The sequence below is a fragment of the Mandrillus leucophaeus genome, unplaced genomic scaffold (genome assembly GCF_000951045.1).
Source record: "Mandrillus leucophaeus isolate KB7577 unplaced genomic scaffold, Mleu.le_1.0 Scaffold384, whole genome shotgun sequence".
NCBI classification, from domain to species: Eukaryota; Metazoa; Chordata; class Mammalia; order Primates; family Cercopithecidae; genus Mandrillus; species Mandrillus leucophaeus.
This window is the reverse complement of record NW_012104076.1, coordinates 1,659,281-1,671,505: the sequence shown is the minus strand read 5'-3', so window position 1 is coordinate 1,671,505 and position 12,225 is coordinate 1,659,281. Positions and strand designations below refer to the sequence as shown.

General features: G+C 37.2%; 1 protein-coding gene across 2 annotated transcripts in view; it reads right to left on the bottom strand.

The window, feature by feature from the left end:
• The window catches only part of CCDC171 (coiled-coil domain containing 171), a 425,369-nt gene that overhangs the window by 325,827 nt on the left and 87,317 nt on the right, over window positions 1–12,225 (bottom strand). For both annotated transcript variants that reach the window (XM_011990859.1, XM_011990858.1), the window contains one exon: window positions 6,875–6,967. In XM_011990859.1, the coding sequence (XP_011846249.1) occupies window positions 6,875–6,967 (93 nt within the window). The remainder of the gene's footprint in view (window positions 1–6,874; window positions 6,968–12,225) is intronic.

Here is a 12,225-nt window from a genome sequence, read left to right as displayed (position 1 = left end):
GAGATCGCGCCACTGCACTCCAGCCTGAGCAACAAGAGCGACACTTCATCTCAAAAAAAACAAAAAGAAAGAAAAAACAAACTATATTCCCTGTGTCCACCAACCATAGGATGAATAAACAAGTTCATTCCAACAAAACAATTATATATAGCTGTAAAAAGGCTACAAAACAACTCTTGCGTGTGTGTGTGTGTGTGTGTGTGTGTGTGTGTGTGTGTGTGTGTGTAAATTTAAGGGCCTACAGGCCAAGCACAGTGGCTCATGCCTATAACCCCAACCCTCTGGGAGACTGAGGCGAGCGGATCATTTGAGCTCAAGAGATTGAGACCAGCTTGGGAAACATGGTAAAACCCCATGTCTACAAAAATTACAAAAATTAGCTGGGAGTGGTGTCACGCGCTTGTAGTGCCGGCTACTTGGGGGACAGAGGCAGGCAGATCACTTGAGCTGGGGAAGTCAAGGCTGTAGTGAGCCAAGATCGCACCACTGCACCCCAGCCTGGGTGACAGAGCAAGACCCTGTCTCAAAAATAAATAAATTAAGGTGTAAAAGTGCAGTTTTGTTACATGGATATATTGCATAGTGGTGAAGTCTGGATTTTTAGTGTAACCAACACCCAATAGTTTACACTGTACCCATTAAGTATCCCTTAACTCCATTTCCAGTCTCCCACCCTTTTGAGTCTCCAGTGACCATTAATCTACATTCTATGTCCATATGTAAACATTATTTAGCTCCCAATTCTAAGTGAGAACATGTGGTATTTGACTGTGTCTGTGTTGTTTCGCTTAAGATAATGGCCTCCAGTTCCATCCATGTTGCTGTAAAATACATGAGTTTATTCTTTTTTCAAAACAACTATTAAAAATTATCTATGTAGTTCTCCACATAGTGTTCAAGAACAATGTATTGCTGATATATGTTGAAAATAGCAGGTTCCACATCAGTGTATATAGTATGCTACATTTGGGGTAAATAAGTGAAAAGAATAAAAATAAGCAGGCAGGAAGGTAGAGGAATGGGAAGGACAAGAATGAAAGCAAGAACTCTCAGTCCAATATTGTTTTAATTTTTGAACTCTGTGGATAGTTTACCTTTGCAGAAAATAAAGTTTAAAAGAAAAAGAGTTTTTTAGAAAATAGTTTAAAGAAGGGGTGGGGAGAGAAAAAAAACGCTTCACATTAGTCAGAAAATGGGTTTTAGAACCATAAAACTTGGGTTTGACGCTGTCCAAACATGACAGATATTAGAATAAAACAAACCAACAAAACTCGGGTTGAATCCCAGATCTACAAAATTAACTAATGTGACTTTGGGCATATTACTAAAACTCCAAATACTTGACGCTTCTCATCTATAAATAGTGAATAATAATAATGTCATCTAGACTATCTACTTGGCGGGGTGGCTACAAGGATCTAATGAGGCAATTTGTTGTTGTTGTTGTTGTTGAGATGGAGTCTGGCCGTGTTCCCCAGGCTGGAGTGCAGTGGTGTGATCTCGGCTGTCTGCAACCTCCACCTCCTAGGTTCAAGCGATTCCCCTGACTCAGCCCCCTGAGTAGCTGAGATTATAGGTGCCTGCCACCACACCCAGCTAATTTTGGTATTTTTTTTAATAGAGACGGGGTTTCATCATGTTGGCCAGCCTGGTCTCGAACTCCTGACCTCCAGTGATCTGCCTGCCTCAGCCTCCCAAAGTGCTGGGATTACAGGTGTTAGCCACCGTGCCTGACTGGCAATGTTTATTTAACCAATATTTATTAAGTACTTAATACATGCCAGTCAATATCCTAATGCTCAAGATATATACAATAATCATGAAACTACACAGTCTTAGCTCTTGAGGAGCTCATAGGCTTTAAGAGAACATAGACTGCAAAATGATATGGTATATCCTTCCTGTGACAGAGGTATGCACAAAGGTCCTGAATTCAGAGAAAAGTTATGGAACTCTGTGTGAGGCAAGCCTCATAGGAATGGCAACACACAACCTGAGTTAGGAAAGATAAACTCACCAGGAAACAAAGCCTAAGACGCCATGAAAATGTTTCAACATTAATCCATAAAAATGATAATAACCAGAATTCTTTTTAATTATCCAAAATTTCTGGAATAATTGAAATGTTTATTCTTTTTTCAGGGGGGAGAGGGAGGTGGGGACAGAGTCTCACTCTGTCACCCAGGCTGGAGTGCAGTGGCACGATCTCAGCTCACTGCAACTTCCACCTCCCAGGCTCAAGCAATTCTCATGTCTCAGCCTCCAGTGTAGCTGGGACTACAGGCATGCGTCACTACACCCAGCTAATTTTTGTATTTTTAGCAGAGACGGGGTTTCGCCACATTGGCCAGACTGGTCTGGAATTCCTGGCCTCAAGTGATCCGCCCGCCTCAGCCTCCCAAAGTGCTGGGATTACAGGTGTGAGCCACTGCACCTGGCATGAAATGTTTATTCTTACACTAAAGTAAGGAAGTAAAATAGATAGGTAGATACAACTCGATTTAAATTTTGTAATTGTACCCCTTAAATTCTATTTTTCTTTGATATTATGTCTAAATCCAATGTTTGTAAGTCAAATAGTAAATCTGGGAAATATTTTCTTCTTGTGTACATTGCTACCTTCTTTTAGAAAATAAGCACCCTCAATCACAAATGGTAAACCAATCAATTGAAAGAAAATCAGACTACAAAATAACAAATTTGAGTCAGCTCTTTTAAGTCTGCTTTCTCATTTTTATGCCAAAGTATACAAACAAACTTAATAACAGATCTCAAATACATATTCAACAGTAGTTTATAAGATGGTGATTAGTTACAGCTACTTAGTACTCTCCATCAAACTACTCTGAAACTGAATGGTTTTAGATGTACCTCATTGAAAATATTTGTAAATATTTATAGATTTATGATTCAAATAAAAACTTTTCATTTTTTCTAAGTCATAGCACTGAGATATCAAATATTAATTTTAAACCATATAAGTAAAAAATAGGTAATAATTTTCATATTTATAGTAATTAACTATATATTCCCAGGGATATATCACAACTACAATGAAAAATCTAACTTTGAAATTATGTTTTTTTCATGAATTTAAAACTTCAGCCTATTAGTGAAAAGTCAAAAAACAGCATGTTAAGATGCTGATGAGGCTGCTGAGAAAAGGAAATGTTTATATATTGTTGGTGGGAATGTAAATTAGTTCAGCCACTGTGGAAAGTGAAATGGAGATTTCTCAAAGAACTTAGAACTACCATTTGACCCAGCAATCCCATTACTGGGTACATATCCAAAAGAAAATAAATCATTCTACCAAAAAAACACATGCACTTTTATGTTCATCACAGCACTATTCACAATACCAAAGACATGGAATCAACGCAGGTGCTCATCAATCAACGATGGATTGGATAAAGAAAATGTGGTACATATACACCATGGATTACTATGCAGCCACAAAAAAGAACAAAATCATGTCCTGTGCTGCAACATGGATGCAGCTGGAAGCCCTTATCCTAAGCAAATTAACACAGGAACAGAAAACCAAATACCGCATATTCTCCCTTATAAGTAGAAGCTAAACACTGGATAACTGTGGACATAAAGATGACAGCAATATACACTGGGGACTACTAGAGGGAAGAGGGCAGGAAGGGGGTAAGAGTTGAAAAATTAACGATTGGGTACTATACTCAATACCTGGCTGACAAAATCAATCATGCACCAAACCTTAGCATTAGGCAATATATTCAGGTAACAAACCACACATATACCCCCAGAATCTAAAATAAAAGCTGAAATCATAAAAAGAAACAAAAAAAAGAAAAGAAAAGAAAAGAAAAAGAAAACTTCAGTCTTATTACTTATTGATGCCATTCTGGGGACCTGATCTTAAAGAAAAGTATACAAGTTTGCTTTAGCAGACATGCTCGAATATAGGGATCTGAGAATTTTAGGTAAAAAGAACATTTCATTAAAGTCAAAAGTAAAAACACAAATTTTAATCAAAATCTTTACAAATATAGTTGCATCTTGCATTAGGAGTTATTTAAACAATAAGGTAAAACACTATAAATTGTATTAAAACAAGATAGGAAAAAAGTCTAAGTCTTTTAAAATGTAAATTAAGTAATTTAGACATATTAAAAGCAGTAGCTTTTAATATAAGTAGCTTTTGATGTAGATATCAAATCTAAGTTTTAGAAAAATAACTCTGGTAACTAACACTGGCAAATAAAGTAAGGGAGTGGTGATAGGAGGTTGGGTGAAGAGATAATAAACACCTAAATCAAGGCAATAACTTTTTTAAGTCTAAATTAGTTTTAATCTATCTGCTTAAAGCTACTTTTCATTTACTGATTTTGGCAATCCCACCATCCTCCTTGATATGAAATTCAAGAGCACAAATAAAGTGAGATGATTTTCAAACTTGCTAAAGCCAAATAAGCTTAAAACTACTTTTTCTTCTGGAAATAAGTGTATATATTTTATTTTCATACAGTCTATTACATTTGTTCACAAAGTAGTGCTCAAAAGTAATAACTGGCCAGCTACATAACATGAAATAAGAACATCGTAACAGTTTATACTGAGAATCTAAGTTCATAAAGATACTTTCTACCTTCCTAGATTTAAGCAAACAAAAATACTATTATAGGTATATAATCTTCATTAAAATTAATCTCTTTAACAGAAGCATAAAAAATACCATATTAGATTTAAAGCATACTATCAAAATGCTGAGAAAACATTTAAACAAAAAGTCATAATTGTCTATTAAATATTAAAATCAAAAAAGTAGCAGTTCCAACAAATCTCCTCCTACCTAATTTCCTTAACTTTCCTAACACTGGGAAACTGGCTGATCCAAGATAAGCTACCAGCAGGTGCTTGAGAGAATATAAAGAAAGGAACTGTTCACAAAAAAGCAGAATGACAAGAGTAAATGTACATTGTTAGGTGACTTTGCATGACCATATTCTCAAAGGGCACTATGAACCTCTAAACTGCTCCTCAAAGTCAACATGTTCAAAACTTACCATTGTCTCTCTTCAGACTTCAGAGTTTGACAGTCAACTGCATCTGCCTACTTTCACACATATTGCAGACCTTGGTGTTCTCTTCTATTGCTCTTCCCCTCACACTGCAAATTTGTTACCTAAAATCATGCATTCTCAGTTTGTCCCCTGTATCTTTCCAATCACTGCTATTACCAATTACCATAAACTGGCAACTTAAAATGACATAAATGTATTATCTTACAGTCTATCAGAAGTCTGAAATGGGTCTTCTGGTGCTAAAGTCACAGTGTCAGCAAGGCTCCATTCCTTCTGGAGACTCTAGGGAAGAAATCTTATCTTGCCTTTTCCAATTTCTGGAGGTCACCCACATTCCTGGGCTCATCGTGGCCTACTCTGATCTCTGCTTCTGTCATCACATCTCTGTCTCTGACTGTGACCCTCCTGCCAGGACTCTTATGATTACATCAGTCTCAATTAGATAAACTGGGACAAACTCCCATCTCAAGATCCTCAAATAAATCACATCTGCAAAGTCCTATCTGCCATGTAAGGTAACATATTCACAGGTTCTGAGGATAAGGACAGATGTGGACATCTTTGAGGGACTATTATTCTGACACAGGAGCCCTTCTTTCCATTGCTACAGTTATTGCCTTGATTCAGGTGTTCATCATCTCTTCAACCAGTCTCCTATCTCCACTCCCTTCCTTTATCTACCAATATGGTACCAGAGCCATTTTCTTAAACTTAGATTTCATATCTGTGTGTCCCAAAAGCTGCAGTAGCTTTCCACTGCTTTCAAAATAAGTCTAAGTTTCTTAGCATGAAAAAAGACTTTCATAATTAGTCTTCATCATGCCTTTCCACCATTATCTCCAAACTTTTCCCAAAGCTCTACCACTCAACAATGCAAGTATTTCTCAAAAGGAAAGAAGTACATTCTTATTTAGTGGCTTTATCCAAGCAGTTGTTTAGAACAGTGGTCAGTAAACATTTTCTGTAAAGGGCCACAGAGTAAATATTTTAGTTTTTGTGGACCATAGGTCTGTCTCGACAAGCAACAATATGTAAACAAATGGGCGTGGCTATCTTCTAATAAAACTTTACAGAAACAGGCTGCAGGTCAGACTTGGCCCATGGGCAGTAGTGTGCCAACCCCTAATAAAATGTTCTGCTCTCACTTCTCTTAGAAATTCCTTCTCATTCTCTAAGGCATAGCAAAAAGGATAGTTTCCTTAGGAGGCCTCCATTTAATTCCCCTCCCAGATTTAATCCTTTTCTTTATTATATTCCCATTGTATTTCAGTATTTTGTACATCTATGTAAGCATCTATATATCTGGAGATAGATATTTAGTATCTCGGGTAACGAAAAGTAAGTTACAAAAGGAGTTCATTCATCTTTACACCTTCAGCTCTTAATACAGTGATATGCATAGGATATGCACTCAATAAATAACATGCATGTTTTTTCAATGTTCTCAAAAAGAAATTCATCCCACAGCTGTTGGGAAAAAGGACACTCTAATCCGCAAATTTCTTTGTAGACTGCCAGATAAGTTCTCTGTCACTACTACTCCACTCTGCCACTGTAGCACAAAAGCAGCTATGGACAAGACAAAACTTCACAAGAACAGACAGTGGGTGAGACCTGGTAGGCTGTAGTGTGCCAACTCCTCCACTAAGGTAGTATATCTCAACTGTATGCTAACCTTATATACAATGATGAGTGTCATCATAATATGTGACCCATTCTCAATGCACACCTTAGTTCTCTGAACATAGTGCTGTTTTTCCCAGCTGTTGTAACACAAATTAAGAAAATGCAGGCCAAAATATTTGTTTACATTTTACCTGAATAATTTCAGAATTAAATTTTGATTCCAAATGCGCTGCTCTTTCTGCTTCAATGTTTTCTTCTAATTTCCTCACTCTAAGAGTAGTTGCCTGAAAACAAAAGTTTAAATTCATGAACATTGGTATTTAAAGAAGATATGGATCACTACAGTCCAGAATGATAATTAACACTTTAGATTAGCGGACCTGAAGCCTCATTTCTTTTTCTTTGCAAGAACGCAATGTAAAATTCACACTCAGGAAGAATGTGCCAGAGCTTGCTTTTTTTTCTTTACACTTTATTGAGGTATAACTTATATATAATAAGCTACACACAGTGAAAATATACTTTTTGATAAATTTTTATACACACACACAAACACGTACACATCCATTAAATCACTGCCACAATCAATATAGGAAACATTTCCATCACTCTTAAAAGATACCTTATGTCTCTTGGTAATGCCTTCCTCCAGCCCTCACCACCCCACCACATACCCAAGTAATCACGAATCTACTTTTTGTCACTATAGAGCAGTTCGTATTTTCTGGAGTTGTATATAAACTGAATCATATATTATGCTTTCTATTGCCGGGCTTCTTTCCCCTTACATAATTATTTTGACACCTATCCATGTGGTTGTATGCATCAACAGTTCATTCATTCTCATTGTTAAATATTGTTCCATTTTGTTAATAGACCACAACTGGTTTATCTGTTCACCTACTGATGGACATTTGAGTTGTTTCCAGTTTAGGCAATTACAAATAAAACTACTATGAGCATTTGCGAGCAAGACTTTGTAAAGACACATACTTTCATTTCTCTGGGGTAAACAAGAATGGAATGAATGGGTCAAATGATAGGTGCATATTGAATTTTTTTTTTCTTTTCTTTTTTTTGAGACGAGTCTCGCTCTGTCGCCTAGGCTGGAGTGCAGTGGCGCCATCTAGGCTCACTGCAAGCTCTGCCTCCCAGGTTCACACCATTCTCCTGCCTCAGCCTGCTGAGTAGCTGGGACTACAGGCACCCGCCACCACGCCTGGCTAATTTTTTGTATTTTTAGTAGAGTTGGGATTTCACCATGTTAGCCAGGATGGTCTCAATCTCCTGACCTCATGATCCGCCCGCCTCGGCCTCCCAAAGTGCTGGGACTACAGGCGTGAGCCACCGCACCCAGCCATATTGAATATTTTAAGAAACTGCCACACTGTTTTCCAAAGTGACGGTGCCAACTTACATTCCTAACAGCAATATATGAAATTTTCCTTTGTTCCACATCCTCACCAACACTTGGCATGATCATTTTTTGTTTTTGGTTTCTTGAGGTTTTACAGACAATCAAATAGGCATGTAGTAGTTACCTCATTTTAGTTTTAATTTGCATTTCCCCAATGACTAATGACACTGAGCATCTTTTCATGTACCTATTTGCCAACTGTGTATCTTCTTTGATGAAGTATATGTTCAAATATTTTCACCATTTTTTAATTGGGCTGTTTATTTTCATATTACTGAGCTTTAAAAGTTCATTATACAATCTGAAAACGTGTCCTTTGTTAGATATATGATTTTCAAATATTTTCTCCCAGTCTACGTCCTGTCTTTTCATTCTCTTAACAGTATCACTTGCAAAGCAAAAGTTTCCATATGATGAAGTCTAATTTATCAGTTTTTCAGGCAAGAGTCAGTTTCTGGCCAGAGCAGAAGTCAAGATGTTTATTTTTGAATACAATTTCTGTTGAGAAAATGCAACCCTGGGAAGTAGCGGATTACTAGCCCCAAAGAGAGAAATGGTCATGACCAACAATCTGTTGGGGGCAGAAAAACAGAACTATGGGAACACCCAGCATGGCTCAAGATAACGGTAGCAAAGAAAAGTCATGCCTAGAGTCCTGTCTGTCAATGGGGCAGTTCAATGGGGACAGAGAAAGGCATTACTAATTTGCTTTCCCTTCCTAGATGAAATGTGGGAAAAAAATAAATTAGTATTTATTATATTAACTAAACCATTTAGCCTAAGCCAAGTTTTTTTAAATGTTCAACTTGATTAATCTGATTTTCCTTCTCTTCCACCATTTCTTTTTGTTTACAGACAAAGATGGTAATGGATCACAATGAAAAGAAGTATAAATAAAAACTGAATAATCCACAAACTAATCAAGCAGTCTATGAATAACTAAGAAATGACTATACTTCTTTCTGGGCAAATCATTCCCATAATGATTATCATAATGCAGAGCATAAACACAAACATCCCTTCTTCTCTAGAGGCCTTTGTAGATGCACCTAGTTCTGACAGCCTTCACAGTCATGGAATAATCCTGCTTTGGGATATAATCACTCTGTGTTTTGCAAACATGAAATGCACAAAATATTCTTTTACAATGAACTATTTGCTTTATTTAGATTCTACAACCTATTAAAAATATTTCTTAATGAGCTATTATACTAGAAAATAGTTTTGGTTTTTTTTACAGGAAGCAATAATTCCAAATATGATCCTTTTGGGTCTCAAGATAATTTAAATCCAAAGGATAAAATAATACTTTGAGTAAAATCTGACATTTATAACTTACGCTACTCGAGTATTTAAAAATAACAGGCATTCTGCTGAAAGGTGAAACTAGTAAATATTCACAGTTTTATCTGAAGACTCAAAACACCCTGAAAACCAGTAAATGAGGACATTTGGATATTTGATGTAACTAAGGAATTATTATTACTTTTTTAGGTGTGATAATGATTAGTATTTTTTTAAACCCCTATCTTTGGGCCAGGCACAGTGGCCCCCATCACCATGGGAAGCTGAGGACTGCTTGGGGCCAAGAGTTTGAGACCAGCCTGGGCAACAGAGCAAGATTCTATGTCTACAAAAAAATTAACTAAATAAATTTTTTTAATTAATAAATAAAATAAGCCCTTATCTTTTAAAAAATACATACTAAAGTGTTCAGGGATGAAACTATATAATGTCTAGATATGGTTTAAAATAATCAACCCAGGAGTTAGGGGTGAGAGTTGGTGTTCATAAAATAAGATTGGTCGTAAGCTGATAACTGTTGAAGCTAAATGATAGGCACATGGGGGTTCACTGCAATATTCTTTCTACTTTCATGTATGTGTGAAATTTTCCATATTGAGAAACATTTTTTAAACAACAAAAGCAAAATTATGGTTAACGGGGAAGTATGGCAATGGTATCATTATTTACCCAATTAACAAAATTAGGCCAGGCACAGTGGCTCACACTTGTAATCCCTGCACTTTGGAAGGCCAACTCGGGCAGATCACTTGAGCCCAGGAGCCCAAGGCCAGCCTGGGCAACATGATGAAGCCCCAACTCTACAAACAAAAAAAAATACAAAAATTAGTCAGGCATTGTGGTGCGCACCTGTAGTCCCACCTACTTGGGAGGCTGAGGTGGGAGGATCTCTTGAGCCCAGGAAGTCAAGGCTGCAGTGAGCTGTCATCGTGCCACTGCACTCCAACCCACGCAACAGGAATGAGACCCTGTCTAAAAAATTTTAAGTTTAATATTTTGACAATGACAACAACAAAAAAACATTAGAATGAATTATTTCATGACTAAACAGAAAAAGTAAATGGGAAGGGGGAGTTTAACTCAATCTATTCCTATCTGTATTGCTGACATGATAAGGCAAATAAAATATTCCCCGCATAGTCACTTTTTTCCCACCCTTCTCAAAAAATGTTTCCACAGAATACCAGTCCCACAGGATGTTGTTAGCTATTATATAAAAAAGCAATTTCATCATCAGAAGCATGTGAGAAACACAAGATTAAAACCAAACAATTTTCCTTACTAAAGACTTCTCAAAACGTTAACATGACAATCTTGAAAAAGAAGAATAAAGATAGAAGACATATGTCATAAATGCAAATCTCACTACAAAGCTACAGTGATCAGTCGAGCATGGTGGCTCATGCCTGTAACCCCAGCACTTTGGGAGGCTGAGGCCGGCAGACAGCTTGAGCCCAGGAGTTCAAGACTAGCCTGGGCAACATGGTGAAACCCTGTCTCTATCAAAACAAAAAGAAAAAACAAAAATTAGCCAAGTGTGGTGTTGGCCACCTACAATCCCAGCTACAAGGGAGGCTTAAGGTGAGAGAATGGCTTGAGCCTGGGAGGCAAAGGTTGCAGTAAGCAAAGACTGAGCCACTGTACTTCAACCTGGATGACAGAGTCAGACTCTGTCTCAAAAAAAAAAAAAAAGCTACAATAATCAAAACAATATGGTACCAGCAAAAGGATAGACATATAGATTCATATAGATCCACTGAAAGGAACTGACAGTCCAGAAATAAACTCATGATCGGGTGGTCAATTTATTTTTGACAATGGTGCCATGACTACTCAATGGAAAAGATTCTTTTCATTAAATAATGTTGAGACAATTGGATATACATAGGCAAAAGAATTTGGATCCCATACCTCATATCATATACAAAAATAAATTCTAAATGGATCAATGACCTAAATATATGAGCTAAAAACCATAAAACTCTTAGAAGAAAACATAGGGGTAAATCTTCATAGTCTAGGCAACATAATGAAACCTTGTCTCTACAAAAAAATAAACAAAATTAGCCAGGTGTGGTGAGGGGCACTTATGGTCCCAGCTACTTGGGAGGCTAAAGTGGAAAGGAAGGCTTGGGTCCAGGAGGTTGAGACTTCAGTGAGCTGAGATCATGCCACTGCACTCCAGCCTGGGCTACAAAGCAAGACCCTGTCTCAAAAAAAACCCAAAAACCTTCATGACCTTAGATTTGGCAATGGATTCTTAGATAGTAAAGCACAAGCATGCATAAATAAATAAATAAATAACATTAAAAACTTATCACAACACTATTCACAATAGCAAAGATACGGAATCAACTTACGTATCCATCAACAAATGAATTAAGAAAGTGGGTTATATATACACACAATGGAATACTAGTTGGCCATAAAAAAAGAATGAAATCCTGTCGTGTGCAGCAATATGAATGGAACTAGAGGTCATTATGTTAAGTAAAATAAGCCAGGTACAGAAAGACAAATACCACATGTTCTCACTCATATGTGAGAGCTAAAAAAGTTAATCTCAGCTGGGCATGGTGGCTCATGCCTGTAATCCTAGCACTTTGGAAGGTTAAGGTGAGAGGATTGCTTGAGCTCAGGAGTTCAAGACCAGTCTGAGCAAAATCTCTATAAAAAAGTGAGACCCCATCTCTATTAAATAAAAAAAAAAAGTATAGGCCAGGTGCGGTGGCTCACGCCTGTAATCCCAGCACTTTGGGAGGCCAAGGCGGGTGGATCACCTGAGGTCAGGAGTTCAAGACCAGCCTGGCCAACATGGTG